The sequence below is a fragment of the Trichomycterus rosablanca genome, chromosome 8, assembly GCF_030014385.1.
Source record: "Trichomycterus rosablanca isolate fTriRos1 chromosome 8, fTriRos1.hap1, whole genome shotgun sequence".
NCBI lineage: Eukaryota > Metazoa > Chordata > Actinopteri > Siluriformes > Trichomycteridae > Trichomycterus > Trichomycterus rosablanca.
The window spans coordinates 24,742,254-24,765,465 of NC_085995.1; the positions used below are offsets into that span (position 1 = coordinate 24,742,254).

The window sequence follows — 23,212 nt, forward strand, 5'->3', positions numbered from 1 at the left end:
TAACCTTGTGAATCAATTAATCTCGTGTAACGAGTAACTACCGTAAAAGTAAAAAGTGTAAAACATGATGTTAAAATCCAAAAAAGCAAACATTAAACAATTCAAGGAATCGGGAGGAATTTTAGTGCGCCAGGGCGCAAGCTTAAGCTAAACGTCCATGATCTTTGATCCCTCAGACGACACTGCATCAAGATCTGCCACTCAACAATAGCTGATATAACCACATAGGCAAGGGATTACTTTGGCAAACCTTTGTCAAGTACTACAATACATAGTAACATGCACAAATGCCATTTAAAACCTAACTGTGCAAATGACCAGAAGTGGCTCGGAGGCATCTAGGATGGACCATAACACAGTGGAGATGTGTATTGAGGTCAGATAAATCTGTATGTCAGATCTTTTTTGGAAGAAATGTACTTAAAACCTGTTGATGCATGCTCAATAATCCAGGTACACAAATCCACAAAGTTGAATCAGTTAATCTGGACACAAGTTCTTCAGTCATTCGGATTGATTGACGAAACGTATCTCTACAACAAACTTGTGTCCAGATGAACTGATTCAACTTTGTGTACTTAAAACCTGTTACAATGTATATTAAATAATATAGATATTAAATAATTGCACATGCTAATGCTAATACAAATAAAATATTATGATTCGATTTGTATAATAAACCTGGACTACTTTTGCTGTTTATAAAATATTTAAGTTAATGATCTTTAAGGATTTTTATACTCATCGAGTCACTGATTCATTAATTAAGTCATCATTACTTTGCACTATGCAGTCGTCAGATAAAATATATAACACGTTAAAGCAGTTAATCAGTATTTTGTTCCTTCTTGGTGCACATCAATCTAGGGATAAGTATTTGGCTAAGTTTAAAACAAACGTGTTTTCACTGGGAGTCGGTAAGGAATCGACTCATTCGAGACTCGTGTCAGAAAGAATCGGAGAGTTAATACAGAAACAGGGGCTCGAGTCGGTAAGGAATCGATTCATTCGAGACTCGTGTCAGAAAGAATCGGAGAGTTAATACAGAAACAGGGGCTCGAGTAGGTAAGGAATCGATTCATTCGAGACTCGTGTCAGAAAGAATCGGAGAGTTAATACAGAAACAGGGGCTCTACTACACCGCGTCAGTTTAGCTGAGAGGTTACTTCCGTTCCGCAGAAACCCTCCGTCAGTCTCCGGACTGTGATCGAACCTCCGGCGCTGTCTGACGTTTTACCTTCCGTGTAAAAAAATAACGTTTTAAAATGTTACCGTTTATGTAAAACTTCTTATTTTCGCAATGCGACCAATGAACAATAAAACGTGCTCGGTTTAATATGGAATTCCTCCTCATCGGTTTAAGGACTAACCCCAAGTTTTACTTGGTCTTGGCTGTGCTGTATACATCATACTTTCATGAAATACAACCCCAAATCAGAAAAAGTTGGGACAGTATGGACAACGCAAATACAAAAAGAAACGCAGTGTCACTGATAGTATGAACCCAGTATATTTTATGTTTTGTCTGGTCAACTTCATTTCATTTGGTGATAAACATCCACTCTTGCATTTCAAGCCTGCAACTAAAATAATTATGTGATTTTAAACAGGTGATGTCAAAGGATGATTGTAATCATGATTTGGAACAAAAGCAGTCTCCATGAAAGGCTCTTTAAAGAGCAAAGATGGGCAGAGAATCTCCGGATTGTCAACAAATGCAATTAATAAAATGTTTAAAAACAATGTTTCTCAAATAATGGATTTGCATATCTCCATCTACAGTGTATAATATCATTGAACATAATAAACGTAATAAAAGCATAATATTATTTATTTAATTTCTTTGGGATCAATAAGATCTATCTATCTATCTATCTATCTATCTATCTATCTATCTATCTATCTATCTATCTATCTATCTATCTATCTATCTAAAAGATTGAAGGAATCTGCAAGAATTTCAGTAAATAAAGAGCAAAGAAGCAAGCCTATAGGCTGCATGAGGACCTTCATTTATCAATAGCTGATTTAACCACATGGGCAAGGGATTACTTTAGCAAACTAACTGCAAAAATGAAGCCTTTCGTAAGCGGCTTTAAGTTCTCTGGGCTCTAAGGCATTTGGGAAGTACCGTCACATAGTGGCAATGTATATTGTGGTCTGATGAATCAGTATTTCAGATAGAAATATATTTTTTGATAGAAATGGATGCCGTGGGTTCTGGACAAAAGACGAAAAGGACCATCCAGACTGATATCAGCAACAAGTCTGAAAACAAGATTTTGTAAAATTGAGTTGAGTCAGTGCCCTTGGTAATTAAAAGTAATTTAAACTTCTGTGATGGCAGCATTGATGCAGAAAAGTACATTGAGATTTTAGAGACACATGCTGTCTACAATGTGATATTTCTAGGTACAACCTGCTTTTTCAATAAGACAATGCTGGCAGAGCTTCTAAAATTATCTGGATAATAACTCGGCGATTCTTTGTCCAGTTGGGACCAAATTTTAACTTAAAATATAACAAATTTGGACTGAGTGTCATTGGGCGACATGCTTAGACCCCGGTAATCGCTGCTTGTATGTTTGATTGTGATTTAATGTTGTTTAATTTTTAACAGTATCACATCTTCTTTCAGTACGACGGTGTATTAGGGCCACTTTAAAGAAAAATATTATTTTAAGTTTTGATTTTGAGAATAAAGCTGTATACGTTTCGATTTCGAGATTAAAGTCGAAATAATTACAAGATTAAAGTCGAAATATTATGGCCATAGGGATGTTCATGATTTATTATACTTTCATATCGGTTTCACAAATAAAGAAATCCCCAATCTCCTGTAACATCAGCACCAGTTTGTTAGTAGTATAAGAACGCTGAAACGGCTTTGCAGTAAACTGGGTATATTTAGAAGAACGTGCGCCAATGGTGCGCTCGGCGTCTGCGTCGTCGCCAGTACTTCAACCGAGCCTTATGGACTCGTACGATAAACTAAAGCCGTATGAACTCGCTATAAATGATTATATTGACATGTATAGACATGTAATGTGGATGGAAGTGTACAATACAAACAGCCACCCAAAAATAATCGCAAATTATTGGATAACAACAATAACACTCATTATAAACTGCCCTCGGTGCATGCATGCTGATCCAGGTACTGAGATCCATGCTTCTCTGAACCGACAAGCCTACGATGGCTGAACACTCTTTGGCCATAATATTTCAACTTTATTCTCATAATCATTTCGACTTTAATCTCGAAATAATTTCGAATTTATTCTCATAATATTTCGACTTTATTCTCATAATATTTTGACATTTTATTTTAACTTAATATTTTATTTTGACTTAATATTTTGAATTTTAGGAGGAATTGTAAGGTAATTATGCACATAGAGAAACGAATACCTGTTATTGGATGTTATGGGATTCCTGTTAACACTGCCAATGTTCAAATTAAGTCAGAAGGTAAATATTTATCTTTAATTTTTATATGAATGGTTGATTTAGATAAATAACCCGACGTTTACACTTGTGCGGAATACAGTAAGTTTATGTTTGATATTCTCCCGCACACTGGGTGGCGCATGTGTTCAACTGAGACAGCGGTTCAGTGAGGAGTAAAGAAGCGGTTCTGCATTCTCTGGTGGGAGTATGGCGTCTTCATATTATAATAAAATGCTGGAGAACTTTAAAAACAACAGTAAAAGTCGCGAGTTTCCAGCACACAGCGCTAAAGTTCATTCTGTAGCGTGGAGCTGTGATGGAAGAAGACTGGCTTCTGGTTCATTCGATAAAACCGCCAGTGTGTTTCTCCTCGAGAAGGACCGATTGGTGGGTGTTGTGTTAACTAGTTCTGCTTTAAACCGCATAATGTTATTATGCTATTTTATTTAACTTTACCGAACTTGTATGTTAGTTCATTAGCTATATATTAGCAATATTTATTTACACACGATGCACACGGCGTACAAGGTGTGGGTATACAATTACTGACTGTAGCCTATCTATTGCACCTTCAATGAAAATGGGATTCACACTGACCAGATAACATTTGGATGGTGTATCATTTTCAGCACTACGATAATCCTAACATGGAATGTATCACGTCCAGCAGCAAATCTGGGGTTAATTAATACTGTTTATACTTAAAGGCCTTTTTATTATGCTCAATCAAGCACTCAACTATGGAGCCCCTGAAGGGATATGGTGTATTCATTCATTTATTTTTTAAGTAAAAAGTGTGCTTGGGATCAGCTTATGGTGGATCACCTCAAGTTCAAGTATCACCTCAAAATACCTGTGTATTTCTGTGAATTCATGATGACACTCACATAGTCAAGATTTCCATTTCCTGCAGCAGAAGAACATCCCCACATTATTACTGACCCACCTCCATGCTTGATTGTGGGGATACTATTTTTCTTTTTTATAAGTCCAGAGGTCCTGCTTCCAGCTGGACGTTTGAATAGCAAACTGTTCAAGCTCCATTTACATTTACATTTTCAGCATTTAGCAGATGCTCTTATCCAGAGCGACTTACAGAAGTGCTTCCATAGCAAACATTTCATTACTCTAGTTTAAGTAGACAACAGTTCAAGAACAAATCTGCTGAAACCCTGTTAGAACCAAAGTGTTTTTTTTTATGAAATGAAAAAGAGCGTTAGTAAGTACAAGTCAGCTTAAGTGTTTAGTAAATAGGTGGGTTTTTAATCGTTTTTTAAAGACAGCGAGAGACTCAGATGGTCGGACAGACAGAGGAAGTTCGTTCCACCACTTGGGTGCCAGACCAGAGAAGAGCCTTGATGCTTGTCTTCCTCTAGTCCTGGGTGGAGAATCAAGTCACGAGAGACTAGTGGCTCAGAGGTTGTGCGGTACAGAACGGGGTTTTATTAGACCACAAAGGTAGCTTGGGGCTGGTCCATGTTTGGCTTTGTAGGCGAGTATCAGTGTTTAGCTCCAGAGTGCTAGACCTTTACAAAAATGTTAATAGGCTTTAGATCAAGACTTGTAAACATTGGGTTGGTGTAATTTACCAAAATGCTTTTTTTCATCAACATGCATTTTGGCAAGGTCATATCTGGTCTTTTTGTGTCTGGCTTGTAATAGGAGTCCTCCTGTGTCTTCTACCATGGATCTTAATTTCACTGACTTTAAAATTGTAACTGAATGTAACTCAAAACTGTTATACCTTGGGATTGCAGGTCCACTTGAGTGTTTATTTTATTGTCTTGGTTATTTTATGCCACTTTTCTATTGCAACCAGGGCCAGAGATGTTACAGTCCCATAAGCCATAAACTTATTAATACTGGCATTTGTGATCACTGGTCACATCATGCTTTTTAGACATGGCCATATCAGGAGGATTATAGGTTATGCATGGACATTACTGCAAAACAGTGATCACAAGCACACTTCCACTATATTTTAACATTTTGAGCATGCCTGGCTATCACTTTTTTAAAATCTCATTAAAACACTCTTGATACAGTGGCATCAAACAGCAGGCCAAGTAATTTTTACCTTTTAGTGCTGTGAACACAAGGCTTGTGAATATAAATATGCAGTGCAGTGCATTGTCTGACAAATGTACAATGTTACTGCTTAGTTGTTAATAGCTCTTGGTTTCCAAACCCAGGTGAAAGAGAATAACCACAGAGGACATGGTGACAGTGTTGACCAGCTGTGTTGGCACCCAACCAACCCAGATCTGTTTGTTACTGCATCTGGAGACAAAACTATCAGGATCTGGGATGTACGCACTACCAAATGCATGGCCACAGTCAGCACGAAGGGTAAGGTTGTTATTCTATTATGATTCAAAAAACAACAGCTTATTTGCAGCTTATCTTTACATTTTTTTTTAAGTTTAAATGTAATTTTCTTTTTTTTAAATGAAGATTTTTTTTAATGTTATTTAATCTTCATGTTGCTGGTTGAGTGGCTCATTTGAGATTTTTTTAATCAGATGTGATGTGTCTACACAGAACCTCTTTGCTTTGTTTGCAAAATGAAATTTATCCTTGCAGAACACAAATTAGCAAGGTGTTTGTGAGATTTTGTCATAATACTGTCTTACATCCCCTTTGTTTGATTGTCATTCTCAATTTTGGGCTCTGACCAAAATGAACTTAATTAAATCTTATTTTAAATTTAAAGCAGTTGTGATGTGTTATGATGTATTGGTTGTGGAGGGTTGGTTAAGTAATATTACTATTCTGTCACTCCTCTGACCTTTTCTTTTACCAAGCATTTCTGCTTGGTTTTCACCCTCCTTGATACAGATTCAGTGATGCCATTGGTCCAGTTTTCTCTGTCTTGTTATCATTGATGGTTTTAAGTAGATACAATTTAAAGCTTTGGCCCTGCCTTAGGGACACAAAATGTCTCAGGTTTTGTATAATCTGTTAATAACCCTATATTTCTTTGTCACTGTTTATCAAAGGTAAACTCAAGTGCACATTTTAGTACATAAATAAATATGTTTTCATGTGCTGTGCTGTATATTTAGGTGAAAACATCAACATATGTTGGAGTCCTGATGGACAAACCATTGCTGTTGGGAATAAGGATGATGTGGTGACTTTCATCGATGCTAAAACTCACCGTCCCCGTGCTGAAGAACAGTTCAAGTTTGAAGTCAATGAAATCTCATGGAACAACGATAATGATATGTTCTTTTTGACCAATGGAAATGGCTGCATTAACATTTTAAGGTAAGAGGGACTCTGGGTCACAATGAGGTCACAATTATAGTTTTGGGTAGTTGCTTTGCAAACTTTTTAAACCACAGTTTTCTTCTCAAGTTTTCCCAGGGTTCCGGTTTCCTTGGAAACATAAAAAGTCATAAGTTAAATTTTATATTCCAGTCTTAGTAAAGACTTACTGATTTAGTTATTATTATATTGAAGTTGATTACTAGCCCAGAATGCTTGATCATGATTAGATGGGATATAAAAAGTAACACCAAATGCATTTATGGCAAATCAACTGAAAACCCAACACGACATCTGACCACCCTACAGTAAGTACTTAATCAAACCTTTTTTAATGCATTTTCCCCCCAATTTAGTCGTTACCAATTATTTGATATGTATTTCTGCCTCTACTGCTGCAAAGGAAACCTCCTTTTCTGAACAAGAAGGGCTGTAACTTACCAATACACGCCCCTCCAACATTGCATATTGGGATCTATATTGTGCACAGAGAGTCACACACCGATCCCCATTATCCCCTGTTTTATTGTGCAGGCACCATTGAACAGCCAACAGATTTAGTAGTTGGCTTGTCTGAGGGAGGAAGGCCGTAGGGATTTCTCACAACTTCTGCAATCACTGTCTGTGTAGGTACACAGCCAGCCATGTGCAGAGCTGAGATTTGAACCTGCACGCTTAGGAGGACCTGAATGACCTGATGTTATTTAGAAATGGCTTTACTGCCATACTCCATACTTAAAAATCCATACTCCATACTGTACAAAGCTTTTCAGACCTTCCCATTGTATTACTTGTGGTTTAGAATATAACATTTCTGTATTCTCTGGATTTGTAAAACAGGACCCTTCTATGTGGTGTATAATGTGTAGTTATATTAATAGTGGTAGACAAATTAGACATTTTAATGTTATTTGATATTTTAATGTAGTAAATGTTGCTAGGCAGCATGAAAACATGACTTTAAGAAGATCCTGCCCTAAGAAGGTTTGTACCTAGATTGCTGCTGATACTTTCTGTTTACTTGTAAAACATCTATAATGTGTTTTAATATTATGTGTGTTTATATTAAGTTAATTGCTTCATGATTTGACTTTTGTTACAGCTACCCTGACCTAAAGCTCATTCAGTCAATCAATGCCCATCCTTCCAACTGTATCTGTATCAAATTCGATCCCACCGGCAAGTATTTTGCTACAGGAAGTGCAGATGCTTTGGTTAGTTTGTGGAATGTTGAAGAGCTGGCGTGTGTTCGCTGTTTCTCCAGGTAAGGCGGTATAATAAATGTTTACATTTGTTGTGAATATCAATCATGTTATAGCTACAATTATTACATGCATACATATCTGAGATCCAAGTTTGAGTTTTAGCTGGGCTAAGCTTAAACAGACCGGATTTGCTTTGTCTGTTGTGAGGCATGGTTGAAGGGATTCTGTATTACTGTTGCTGGTCGAAGGCGCTTGCATGGAGATGGTGAATAATGAAGAGCAATGAGTGACTCTCCATACGCAATACTGCTCTCTGTATGAACCTGTCTCTCTCAGTTGAAAAGAGGCAGTTGGTAACTGCACCTTGTCAGAGGTGGCATGTCTTAGGTATGGCACTCCTCCTCAGGGAAGGGGTATGCAGCAGATATAGGAAGACACAAATGGTTAATTGGATATGACTAGATTAGGGGACAAAAGAAAAAATGAATTAAGAGAATATCTTTAAAAAGAGTGCATACATATACTAATATACTTTTGTATTAATGTAGTGTAACTTTTGTGTTCTACAGGCTTGACTGGCCAGTGCGAACCTTGAGTTTCAGTCATGATGGCAAAATGCTGGCATCAGCCTCTGAAGATCATTTCATTGATATTGCTGAAGTAGAAACAGGTAAAGAGTTTTAATTATAGTTTATAGTGACAGCTCCAGAATTATTAGCACTTTTGGTAAATAAGGGTTACAAAGGTCATGGATGATTAGTGTAATTAAATTTTTATAAGGGCATTCAGGTGGCACAGAATAGATGAATTATGCTAGGTCAGTACAGCTGGGATCCAGGGTTTGGATCCCTGGCGGTGATGTTGGTCGGCTATATAAGGCATGATTGGCGTCCTGTCCGGAGTGTGGTATTTCTTTGTGCCCACTGGTTTTCAGCCACAACAACTGGTAATGGGTGCAATAAATCAAATAAAGGAAATTATATGCTTTCAACATTGCATGAACAGTTCAGGAAAGGCCCTTTCATGTTTTAGCTTGTGACCTTGTGCACAAAGCACAACGCAAGATCTATAAGGACACTCCAGAAACTCCATTGGCCTGCACAGAGCCTTAACCCCAGCCCTACTGAACAGCTTGAATTGGAACATCAGCTGAGACTTTCTTGACCAACATTAATGCCCAGCCATACAAATGCTCTTTTAACTGAATTAGCACAGTTTCTCTTAACAATACATTCAAAATTTTGTGAGAAACTTTCTTAGAAGAGTGAATGTTGTTAGAGCTGTAAAGATCACATAGAGGTCACTGTATTTTAATGTTATTTGCTTTTAAAATGGGATGTCCAACAGGCTCATAGTCAGGTGTCCAAATACTTTTGACAGTATAGTGTACATAATATTTTATTGTTTTTACAGTATTTTAAGGGACTTACTTTCCCGGGCGGCACGGTGGCTAAGTGGGTAACACTGTCGCCTCACAGCAAGAAGGTCCTGGGTTCGATCCCCAGGGACCGGGGCGGCCCGGGTCCTTTCTGTGTGGAGTTTGCATGTTCTCCCCGTGTCTGCGTGGGTTTACTCCGGGTGCTCCGGTTTCCTCCCACAGTCCAAAGACATGCGAGTGAGGTGAATTGGAGACACTAAAAATTGTCCATGACTGTGTTTGATATAACCTTGTGAACTGATGAACCATGTATAATGAATAACTACCGTTCCTGTCATGAATGTAACCAAAGTGTAAAACATGACGTTAAAATCCTAATAAACAAACAAACTTACCCCACACAAACATTTCATTTATTTATTTTAACCCCTTATTGGTGCAAATAATTGTGGAGTTTTATAAGTTGCCTGTCACCGTGCACTTTACACTTTCTTTTGTGAATTAAAACATTTATTACTACATGCACAAATTGATTTGTGATGTTTTTGATGTGTAGGGGAGAAACTCTGGGAGGTGCAGTGCGAGTCTCCTACCTTTACTGTTGCCTGGCACCCAAAAAGGCCGCTGCTGGCGTACGCCTGTGACGATAAAGACAGCAAATACGACAGCAATCGGGAGGCAGGGACTGTTAAACTGTTCGGCCTTCCTAATGACTCTTGATGAGCAACATGATACATGTGGACCTCGCTTTAACATCTGCACCAGCTGTAGGGGCATTCTAATATCTTTCTACACACTGTCATTGCTCTAAAAGAGAGAGAAAACATCTTTATCAAATGCAAGTTGTTACTTGTTTTTTTTTTTAAAACCTCGGACACATTCCGATCCAGTCCTTAAACAGCATGGTAATGTTAACATAACAGTGTGAATAATTGTTATTTACAGTCTTTTATTGCAAGTGTGAATAATAATGATTTACACTTGAATAGTGAATAGTTTGAAAACATGAACATGCAGCTGTAAGTGTACGTTGGAAAATGCCCACTAGAGGTCACCATACATTCTTTCTAAAGTGTTTAAATTCCATTTTTATTTAACCTTTTTTTTGTATGGTATTATATTAAACGAGCAATGTTTTGTATCATTATACATTCATTTGTCATGTTTAGCCACCCAACATCCATGGTGAAAAATTATATACACTTACAATGGTGAGTTAGATTTTTACCCAAGGTTAGTCAAAGTTTACATATACTAACAGACATGCATAAAACATTCTTATTCAAAAATATACACACAGCAATGGATTTTGGAACCTAGCTGGAGGGGTTGCTTGATTAATTCCATGAGCATCTGTAAAGTTTGGTACTGGTTCTGGGTGGAAATGTATGTCCCCAAAATGCTATTTCATATCTGTATTACCAAAAGTGTCACAATTATTTTGGATGGATGGATGGATGGATATATTTGGTCTGTTTAGAGGAAGCGGGCTCTTGCAGGTCACTAGTCATGGTGTGAGTCAAACCATGTAGTAAACAAAAGTGCATCAGAGGTCGATCACTATGTGAAGTAAACAATGGCTGTTCACCCACCTACGGTCACCGGGGAATGAGGCGAAGAGCTAGATTAGACACGGGCACATGGTTAATCTTTAACGGTGACAGACTTGCCCAGCACGAGTGTTGCATGTCTACGAGTGTCGGTGGCAGCTGTCCTCACCCCATTCTTCTGTGACTCAGCCCTTCTTTACTTCCTACACAAAGCTGGGATACACAAGTACCTTCTGTATATGCGTTAATTACCTTTAATTTAGGTACCTTGATGTGTCAAAGTGCTGTTTGTGGGGGTGGGGGGGGGGGGGGAGTGGTTAATGATAGACAGATAAATGTACAGGTTTGTAAATTGTCTCAAATTACTTAGCCACCATCTATTTATTTTAAAAGAAGACATGACTCATTAGTTTTTTTTTAGAAATTAAGCCTATATTGGATGTAAAGATTATTATGCGTTACATAATGTTGGAGTAAATATAGACCAGTGCCTGGTGGGTGTAAGTATGCCTGGTGGAAATGAAAGAAAATGTCTTGGAGAAATGTAGGGGTATTTCAGTGTAACTAGACTATGACTCAATTTTTTCCTGTTTGACTGCCCCCATTTTCTCTCTGGCAGCTTTAGATTGATGCAGCTGTGGGTTGAGAACTGGTATCTACATTTTTCTAGAAAAAGTTTTAGAATTACCTGGCTTTCTGCTTTAATTCCTTATTAAAAATAGATTGATCTGCTGCTCAGGTGGCGCAGCGGTAAAACATGCTAGCACATGCTGGGATTTCGAATACATTGTATCGAATCTTAGCTCAATTGGCTGTTGTTCATAGGATGGGTAAGCCGAACCAGGGTTCCTCATAACTGGTCCAATTACGACCTCTGCTGGCTGATCGATGGCACCTGTGCAGAGTTGGGGAATAATGCTGATCAGGATGTGGCTCTCCGTACACTAGGCTGATCTGCATATGAACTTGCCTCGTGCAGGTGAAAAGAGGCAGTCAGTACTGCTTGGAGGGGGCGTTATGTTAGTGTGTCGGTCAGTGTTAGTTGGGGGTGTGTGTTAGTGTGTCAGTCAGCAGTGGAGGGTTGTATCGGTGGAGGTGAAGCGTAACGCAATCAGGGTAATTGGATACGACTAGATTGGGGGGGGGGAATTTCTGAGAAAAAGAAAAAAAAAGACATCTTATTATTTAATTGGAAAAAAAAGAATGAATAAAGTAAAGGGTGGAAACTTAATTATTGTTGCTGATCCCCCAGAAATGTAAGAGTAATTGTCCAAGTGTAATAATGCAACAATAACGAACAAACGAACAACAACAAATGGTTTAAAAAGGTTTTGGATTTGACAAATCAAGACGCAAAGAGGTATAAGAAATTAACTTTCTTTTTAGGATATGTACCATATCCTATAGGCTAGCATGTTCTATATCACCACATAATAGCAGTAACGCAAACATTTGGGTAAAAAGGCAGCACGTTCAATTTTGTAGAGCTAAACAGTTAGCTTTCACGATGTGCCAGTTTGAAACCAAACCAGTGAAACCAAAAGTGATTTTGTAAGTGATAAAAGCTTAAATTATCATTTTTTTGTATTTTTATTTTTTGCAATTTTCCCCTTAATTTTCTCCCTAATCTAGTCGTATCCAATTAACCTGACTGCGTTGCACTTCCTCTGTACCGATACTACCCTCCACTGCTGACTGAGGAGAGCCAAAACTGAAACACGCCGCCTCTAACACGTGTGCAGTACCGACTGCAACTTTTCACCTGAACGAGGTGAGTTCATATGTGGATCAGCTTTGAGTACGGAAAGCCACACCCTGGTCAACGCATTATTTCTCGACTTTGCGCAGACACCATAAATCAGTCAGCAGAGTTCATAGCTGCGTAAGTTATGAGGAACCCGGCCCATCTTTCCCACCCTGTGTGAACAACAGCCAATCGTTGGCAGAGCTGAGATTCGATGTGCTAGTGTGTTTTACTGCTGTACCACCTGAGTGGCAATTTGTTTTTTATTTAGAAATTTTTCACATTTGTTGGGGTCGTTTGGAGAGTTCTAAGAGCCTGTGACTGACAGGGACCCTAAAAATTATTAGAACTTCTTCTTTGTTTGGTAAAAAGTAAACAACCAGGGAGACTCTGTACCCCCTCCCCCTTTGCTCCCCTCTATGTACATGTAATGGTTCAGTTTACTGTCATAAAAATAATTTTTTACAAGGAAAGATTGGTGTAACATGTGAGTGGTTTAAATTATGTTAAATTAGTTTAGTCCATAGTTAAACAGGCTAACATTACATTAGTTCCCCTAATATTAGCTAATATATTCACAGGAAATTCTATTTTGCTCCACTTTTAGCCAATCAGTGCAGACAATGTTTATGCTGATCCAGTGCAGGTCTGCGCTAGCTGATGCCTCTCTCTTTTCTTTTTTTTGCTTTGTTAAAAATGTAATAACCAAGCTCCCACAGGGCATCATATTTGCGATTTTAGATTAGTGTCCATATAACAGCTTTTGGTATCTTTACATCGGAACTGTTGTTAGGAAATTGGGATAAGATAAAGATTTTGAAATGTCACAAGAGTCAGAGACAGAGAAAGTAATTTCCACAGTACCTGCAGTATACTATGGCCTGAAATTAAAAAAGAAAACGTGAAGAGACTGGGCGATTTAAAGTACTAGTATATTGCACTATGTGGGTTGTTTCTCCCATGTTTCTCCCTAGTGCAACATGGATGTGAAATATCAGATGGAATAAGAAATAGGAATAAGACTCCTAGATGATGTCCACAATGTCCTAGGCACACTAGAGCTTTTGTTTCATTATGTTCCATTGCTAAATGAGCACCAATAAAAAGCAGGAACATAACCAAAAAGGAACCAGTCTGGGACCTTATCTGAGCTCTAACATTCCAATGAGTTCATTTAATTATGGTAAATAGTTTTAAAAATATTTCTAAAAGGCAACAGAGGATGCTATTCAGTCATCTGTGATGTTACACCAGACATTTCCAGTACTGTGTAGAATTTTGTGCTCATATACGAGTTATAACAAAGAACCCGTTAACTGGATCACTGAGTGGTTTCTTGGATTCATGGATTTTACAAAAAGACAGGATGTAGGATAGTTGAGATGATTGAAAATGTACTGCATGATCAAGGAATAGACTTCAGAGATTGCAAAGGGCAGGAATATGAGGAATAAGAGGCAAACAGGTCAGGAACAGAATTCACCTTTCTGATATTTACTGGAGTCCATGGATTGACACTGTTAAACCTGTAGCAAAGGGTGCTCGGGAGGTGCAGCGATAAAACATGCTAGCACACTAAAGCTGACTACTTAAGTGACTGCAAAATCAAATCTTAGCTCTGCTACCGGCAGGCTGGGCGCCTAGACGAATAATAATTTATTTTGGTCTGTTGGTCCTAGATTCTGTAATATTGCTTTGAGACGGTGTCTGTTGTAAAAAGCTCTATACAAATAAATTCGACTTGACTATACGAACAATGATTGACTCGTCCGAAGGGTGTGAATGCCAAGGGACTTCCTCATAACTGCTTGCTGATCGATGGCGCCTGCATAGAGACGGGGGATAAGGAAGATTGGTGCGATCGAAGATTGAGAACCTGCCTCGTTTAGGTGAAAAGAAGCACACATGCCAGGGGGGTGCTGGTGTGTGGCTCCTTGGTCAGGAGTGAAAATCTGCAGCAGTAGAGGTAGTAGAATGTGTTAATTGGACACGACTAGAGGCCAGTAACACCAAATCAGAAGCTAGTGATCCAAAAAAATACTTCATGTCATTCAAAAGCTATTGTTTTCCGTTAAGTAAGTACAGTGGGGTCAAAAAGTATTTAGTCAGTTACTGATTGTGCAGGTTCTCCTACTTAGAAAGATGAGAGAGGTCTGTAATTTTCATCATAGGTACACTTCAACTATGAGAGACAAAATGAGAAAAAAAAATCCAGGAAATCACATTGTAGGATTTTTAAAGAATTTATTTGTAAATTATGGTGGAAAATAAGTATTTGGTCAATAACAAACAAGCAAGATTTCTGGCTCTCACAGACCTGTAACTTCTTCTTTAAGAAGCTTTTCTGTCCTCCACTCGTTACCTGTATTAATGGCACCTGTTTGACCTCGTTATCTGTAACCTGTCCACAGCCTCAAACAGTCAGACTTCGAACTCAACCATGGAAAAGACCAAAGAGCTGTCGAAGGACACCAGGAAGAAAATTGTAGACCTGCACCAGGCTGGGAAGAGTGAATCTACAATAGGCAAGCAGGTTGGTGTGAATAAATCAACTGTGGGAGCAATTGTAAGAAAATGGAAGACATACAAGACCATTGATAATCTCCCTTGAGGTCAAGATCTCATCCCGTGGGGTCAAAATGATCATGAGAACAGTGAGCAAAAATCCCAAACTACACGGAGGGACCTGATGAATGACCTGCAGAGAGCTGGGACCAAAGTAACAAAGGCTACCATCAGTAACACACTACGCCGAGAGGGACTCAAATCCTGCAGTGGCAGGCGTGTCCCCCTGCTTAAGCCAGTACATGTCCAGGCCCGTCTGAAGTTTGCCAGAGAGCATATGGATGATCCAGAAGAGGATTGGGAGAATATCATATAGTCTGATGAAACCAAAATGGAACTTTTTGGTAAAAACTCAACTCGTCGTGTTTGGAGGAAGAAGAACCCAAGAACACTGTGAACCACTGTGAAGCATGGGGGTGGAAACATCATGCTTTGGGGCTGTTTTTCTGCAAAGGGGACAGGACAACTGATCTGTGTTAAGGGAAGAATGAACGGGGCCATGTATCGTGAGATTTTAAGCCAAAACCTCCTTCCATCAGTGAGAGCATTGAAGATGGAATGTGGCTGGGTCTTCCAGCATGACAATAATCCCAAACACACCGCTCGGGCAACGAAGGAGTGGCTCCGTAAAAAGCATTTCAAGGTCCTGGAGTGGCCTAGCCAGTCTCCAGACCTCAACCCCATAGAAAATGTGTGGAGTCCGTGTTGCCCAGCGACAGCCCCAAAACATCACTGCTCTAGAGGAGATCTGCATGGAGGAATGGGCCAAAATACCAGCTACAGTGTGTGCAAACCTGGTGAAGACTTACACGAAACGTTTGACCTCTGTCATTGCCAACAAAGGTTATGTTACAAAGTATTGAGTTGAACTTTTGTTATTGACCAAATACTTATTTTCCACCATAATTTACAAATAAATTCTTTAAAAATCCTACAATGTGATTTCCTGGATTTTTTTTTCTCATTTTGTCTCTCATAGTTGAAGTGTACCTATGATGAAAATTACAGACCTCTCTCATCTTTCTAAGTAGGAGAACCTGCACAATCAGTGGCTGACTAAATACTTTTGACCTCACTGTAATATGGTAATATGATGATGTTTAGATAAGATGCATAGAACAAAAGGAATATGTGTTCTAAGGTCTTAAATTGTAATAATCACACATATTGTGTTAATTTCTTATATTTTATCCAGTGGTATTCAATAACAGAAAAAAGGACAAATGAACCCAGAAAAAATATTACTATATTATGTTATTATACTGTATACAATATTGTTATTGTTCTTGATAAAAATTATATTGGTGCTCTCTCTATTACTACCAAACCCTCTGTACACTGTAACACCAAAACCAAGCTCATTTTCACAATACTGATAAAATGTAAGTCTGTGATAAGCTGGTCTCATATAAAAATGAAGCAAGAACAGAAAAGGCTGTAGCCTTGAACCAGCACTCATCTTTCCCATAAAGCTCTTCTGGTGCTAATCTAAATGGAATCTCTGGCTGGAGGAAAACTAATACTGGGCTATCTCAAATCAGTGTGCTTTCCAGGCACCAGTCAGCTACAAGATGTGCATGTAAATCCATTTACTGCTGTCAGTGTAAGATCCAGAACAGAAAGAGTTCCAGCATGTTTACTGGCCAGTCAGAACTTGGGCTTGTGCTAATGACATGCTAATTGGTGCCTTAGGAACATAACTAGTTAGAAATTGGAATGGATCTTTTTGTAGGTTTTATGTGAGCAACTCTGTAAAAGGTCAATGTTTTGAAAGACACAGTTCCACACATATACTGACACACTGAATGAAGATTTTTTTGTATTTTCACTACAGAATTTGACATTTATAAATAAAATTTTACTGTAAAAGTCTGGATATCAGAGTACACACCTGACTATGAGCTTGTTGGATGTTGTATAATATGGAACACCCCTAAAAAGCCACCCACCCAAAAGATTTTGGGTGGCTATTCAGTCAAAAAGCATTTAACAGGTTAGGCACTGATGTATGAAAAAGACTTCTGTTGTGTTGAATTGTGTTGTAGGCCACCTCCATTTCGAAATTGTCAACCCATGTCTTCTATGGACCACATTTTGATAACATGGGCACATTAATGCTGGAACAGGAATGGGTTTCCTTCCTTGAAATGTTGAAAGTATCATTTTTATCTAACCCTAGATTTTATACACCTACTAATAGGTATGCTAAACACCTGAACTCAAATAATAAGAGGTTCAACCCCATGCTTTTGGTCATATAGTGTAGTTTATTAAAGAATTTACTTCTTCTTTTAGCCTGAAATTACCCATGTGTTTGCAGTCAAAAATGCTGTGGTATTTAATGTGTTTGGGAATTAAAACTGCTTAAATAACACAAGAAAGGAAAAACAGCACAAGGGTTTTTGGGGATGAATGAATGAATGAAACAGGCTGTAAAAGCATACTTTATTAGTTATAATTTAGATTTTCATTAAAAATACAAGCTCAGTTCCAAAAAGTGGGTACAGTAGAAAAATGGCAGTAAAACAGACAGCCATGGTTTGCAGTTTACAAAGATATTTAACATTTTAACCAAACAATTTTATTTTTTATTGTTTTCTATTGTACATACACTTTGTATATACAAATTTGATGTCTGGGGCATGTCAGCCAGGTTTTACATCATAGTTTGGAATACCAGCAAGTTGCTGTAGCAGGACCAGGGTCCACAGGGTGCCAAGTGAATCAGAAGGGAACATAAATAGACTAGAGTAGATATTGTGTAGAGTAGACCCAAAAACTCTGAGAAAAGGTACACACTTTATACTTATCACATCTAGTGTTTGAGTATTGGAGTCTGTGAAGTAGTTTGAATTATATTAATGTGTACTTTTGCTAAAACAATGCTAAAACATTACACACAGGGTCCTCTTCCAGAACTTATTGGAGTTCTAGACCTTATCGGAGTGTTGTTTAAAAGTTAAGAATTACGTCATGTTTGCTTTCATTTAGTTTTGAGATAGTATACATATTAATGTTTTGATTCATTGTTTTCATTTTAATTTTTTTTTGTACTTAGTAAAGTTTATTAATTAGGTTATGGTTTTGCAGTTTTGTAGTAACTACAATAACCTAGTGAAGGTTTAGGATCACAGTGGACTTGTGTTATTGAAACAGCTCCCGTATGCCTTTGTGGTTCCTCCAAACAGGCTGTCAGTTTGTGTTTAGTTGAAGGGGTTAATGTTGTTTGCTGAATGTCAGTGTGCTTGTATTCTCTTGTGTTTAATCTGATTATGTTTCTTTCAGACACCACACATCTACTCCCAACCATTTGTCCTTTTTCTTTCCTGGGACATGACTGGAAACAAACCACTTTTGACAGGCAATTTATTAATAATCCCAGCTAGTCCCCTTTTTGTCCTCACATATCCAGAAAGTACTTGATTTGTAAGGATTGCCTCTAATCTGCTTTCCTTCAAACCCACAGGCATAATTTATCTTTATCTCTCATGACGAGATGAAAAACAGAAGCTCTCCTAAGAATTCAAGGTGAAAAAGTCTTGTCAATTATTTTTAAAACAACAATAAAAAAGTAATATGTGTGAAATTCATTTGAAAAAAAAAAAGCAATACAGGTATGGAACATATTAACATATGTTATGAGAAAGAGCATAAAAATTAATAAAAGCAGGCACAACACTGAGCTTTAATTTAAATTTATAATTTAACTACAATTTAAGAACAGTCGAGGTCAAACATTTACAAAGTGGATTATATATTTATCTGCATATGCAGTTTTTATGGGTTTTTAGAAAATATTAGACATTCGTTAGAGATGTCTGATTCTGGGTAATGTCACTGTTGTGCCATATTTTATTCACTTCTTATTGACCGTCTTCTGACAGTCTGACAGTCTTTTAGCAACAAGAACCATTCGATGCTTTGTAAGCTCTTTGTGGACCACGGCTTTTGCTGCAAGATGCATCTGAGTACATGCCAAGAGAATCCTACTAGAACAGCCAAACGTTATTTGGGGTTAATCAGTCACTGGAATTGATGGTAAGTGTCACTGACTACTACTTACCATAATTTTGAATGTGATTGGTTCATTCTAAACACAGCCACACCCCTAATTATAAGAGATTGTGCACACTTATGCAACTTCATTATTTTGTTTTTTAAATTTTATTTTTCCATATATACAATTTCAGTTTGTTTTTCAATTGCATTACATAGCTTATAGGCCACATTAAAGGTGGAAATAAATTTAAAATGATTTATCTTGGTCTGATTTTTTACATCACAAAGACCAGCCACTTTAACAGGGGTATGTAGATGTTTTATATTTATTGTATGTTTAGAATGTGTAACAATAAGCTATAAGTATTTTAAGATTGATCTTAATGTTTAGGCTAGAAAGTGACAACTCACTCTTTGTGCTTCACAACTTTAAGGTGATAACATACTATATTTACATTTTTAAAGAATATTAAGAGCTGGTTTATCATAAGTTAGTTAGCCAGCCAATTGTAATATTTATGACTTAAAATATGATATGGTAGGGCTGTTTTTAAATGAATCTCTGAGAAAATAAAGTTTCAGTGTTGTATTGTTTATTTAATGCTTCTACTTAAATTTACTTGTTACATTTTCAGCATTTAGCAGACACTTTCATCCAAAGTGATTTACACTTGTGACTGCATACAGTGCAAGCAGTTGAGGGTTAAGGGCTTTGCTCAAGGGCCCTACAGTGGCACCCTGGAAGTGGGGTTTGAACCAGTGACCTTTTGAGAACTACTCCAGTAAACCACTTAACCACTGAGCTATCACTGTCCTAGTTACTTGTTTCTATCTGTAGCCAGTATGAGCTAGTTTATTATTAGACAAATGCCAATTAGTTATTATGATATAACATTTGGCTACTTTTAAAAAACTTATAAAAACTAAAATTTGTAGCCTAGTGGTTAAGGTACTGGACTAGTAATCAGAAGGTTGCTAGTTCAAGCCCCACCACTGCCAGGTTGCTGCTGTTGGGCCCCTGAGCAAGGCCCTTAACCCTCAATTGCTCAGAATGTATACTGTAACTGTTATGTAAGTTGCTTTGGATAAAGGCACCTGCTAAATGCCGAAAATGTAAATGTAATGTAAAATTTGACTTGTATCCTTAAAACCAGTTGGTTCTATTTTAATAGCCTCGGCTATATGTCCTACTTACATGGTGCGGCAAAAGCACCTGCTAGTGTTTCCAAATTACGTTTCCTAAATATTTATACGGTAAATTCTGTTATTTGTATTGAAGGTAAAAATACTTTTCTTAGCATTCAAATATAAAATAAAAAAATAAAAAAAATTAAACAATTTTAATTATTTTTATTGGTAATACATTTAAACTGAGTGTAGCTGAATGTCTTATTAAAATTGAAATGACTTTTTAAATAAATGTACAGCACTGAAATGTTTCCATAAACCATTTTTATTTTTGTACAATCTTTTCAAAAAGGCTAAATTCAACATGCAGTAAAAGAAATATTTCATTTGAACTCACATTATATATTCTCAACACACATACCCTGCATGAAAAATACCTTTTTTCTATTTTTCTTGGATTTATACCTTTCAACTTTATCACAATCACAACTGGAAAAAAATAAAATTAATCAGTATAGAACACACCACAAGATGTGCTCGAAATACATAATGTGTGTGATTTATAGATGTTTTCTTAAATTTAACAGAAAAATAAATAAGTTCAGAGTCACCGTTTTATAGTGTTGTATAGTGACATGTTGCTTTACTGTTTCAGCAGTTTTGTGCATTACTGGTGTACTTGTACTTTTCTCATAAATATTTCTATACTTGTGTGTGCCAGTCTGTGTATGGCACTAGGTTTTACATGTAAACCCTGGTTTTTCTCAAGTAATAAATACTGAAATATCATTTAAAGATTTAAAGAGTCATACCTGCATTCTTTGTTGTAAGTGTTACAAAGACAAATGGTTTCAGAATATGGTTTGTGCAGATTTACCCATGTATGAAATGTATTTGTGCTCCAAGAACAATGCATGTATTTAAAAGAACAATAGTCAATAAAACAATACTTATTTTATCTGACATGATAAAGTTGAAAGCTGAGATATATAATGTAGATATAATAATGGATTATAATTCTAACCCCACCAGTTATACCCTTAAGTGCAAGACTAATTCATCAAGCAGTAAACATTAATACATGTAATCTACTCACACATCAGTTACACTGTATCATTTTTTTCCAGAAAAAAAATCAAAGTGATTCAAAATCCAAGCTTTCAATACACTTGATTTGTAAAATGTACTTTTTATAAGAAATGCAGTATGTACCAACACATATTGAGAAATACTTATATTCCCCTGATTGAAGTTATAAGGTCCCTGACAACAGAAACTGGTCTGTTAACATCTGTTAACATTTGAATTTGAACCATTTTTAATTCTCTACCTGAAGCATCAGCAATATAAACTTTCTAAAGCACTGTTCCTTAATGAATTTCCAGTGAAATGGGCCAGTGGTAAAGTGAAGTTAAATAATATTTATATTAGCTGGCATTTCTCCTAATTTAATTCTGTTACACTGACACTTTTTTCTTAGGCCACATGGTCTTGGAATGAACAGATTTAAATAACTGATTTATCCAAACATTTTTATTTTATGACTCTAGCTAGTAATATAATGTGCATCAAAAATGCATTGCTAAAATGAGAGAATGTACCATCAGGTGAAAATCAAACACATGACACTATGGAAAGTGTGTAATGTGGTATTCATAGCCCTTAGCACAGACACTTCCTATGCTGTTTGCTTTGTAACAAAGTAGATGACTGATGACAGATGCTTATTCATTTTAATGTGGGAACAATGGGTGTGCAAAATCAGTTTAACTGTTTTAAATGTGATCATGATTAGACAGCAAAAGAACAACAAACATGATATCATATTTAGGCCCTGATTCCCTAACATCCCAAGCAAAAAGTACTCACAAAAAATAATTCCATGTGGTACATAACTGATTGTGAGTGGTAGCAGGTGAGTTGCAGTTCATTTGCTACTAGACGCTGGACTTTACAGGACAAAAGTGGGTCGAAAATGTAAATTTCCAAAAGGTATCGCAGCAAATTTACCCTGCTGGCTAAGTTTAATGGTAGAGGGGTACTCTTGAGCCCTGTGTGTACCTGGGGGACTGGGAATCGTGAGAATACACATGCAGCATTCTTATAACTATATGAATATATGGTAAAAGTATTAGGTTTGACCCCTGTTATGCAAAATTTAATATTTATTTATTTTTAACACTGGCCATCATTTTAGTTCAAACAGCAGCCGAATTTCCAAATTAAAACTAATTAAGCAGCTTCTGTTGCAGGGACAGTTATACAGAAAAAGCACTGAATCTAGTGTTTTGGTATCAGACAGCATGCATGTCGAATGCATGCATGAGTCTCGTAGACAATGAGACCTATACACATTAAATAATGAAACACCCACATTAATACATGAACAGTTAACAACATGTTTCACATTACATACAAGCACAGACACAGACACGTTCACATAAAGAACTGTAGTACATACAGAAGACGTCAACAATGGCTTTTAGTTTAAAAATTGCTCTCACTTTAAAAATGTTTGCATATATACCGAAGTATATACACAGTTTCACATACATGATGTAAAAGACACATTAGATTGGTAAAAAGCATTCACCAACTTCTACATCTTTAAAGGAAATGCATGACTAAACATTAATTTTCCTATTTGTTTTCATTAATTATTGCAGTCTAAACAGTATGGCTTCAACTAGTGAAAACATTTAGCACTAGCAAAAAGTTCACATCACCCTATCTTTCCACTGAAAATAATAACAATAATAATAATAATAATAATAGTAAACTGGAAGTAGTGTGCACCTAAAACTAATCATTTTTTTTTTATATTGTGTATCTTGTTTTAAATAGTGCTAATGCAGTAAATGGCTCAGGGTATAAATGTACACAAATATCAATAGGGGTTTAAAAATATTTTTAAATCTACAAT

General features: G+C 37.0%; 1 protein-coding gene across 1 annotated transcript; it reads left to right on the forward strand.

Moving 5' to 3' along the window:
• Positions 1–3,657: 3,657 nt before the first annotated feature.
• Positions 3,658–10,450, forward strand: thoc3 (THO complex 3). The gene is made up of 6 exons (XM_062999960.1): positions 3,658–3,837; positions 5,643–5,799; positions 6,516–6,720; positions 7,823–7,984; positions 8,495–8,595; positions 9,860–10,450. The coding sequence occupies exons 1-6, from the start codon at positions 3,658–3,660 to the stop codon at positions 10,021–10,023; spliced, it is 969 nt and encodes a 322-aa protein (XP_062856030.1). The 3' UTR covers positions 10,024–10,450.
• The last annotated feature ends 12,762 nt before the right edge of the window (positions 10,451–23,212 follow it).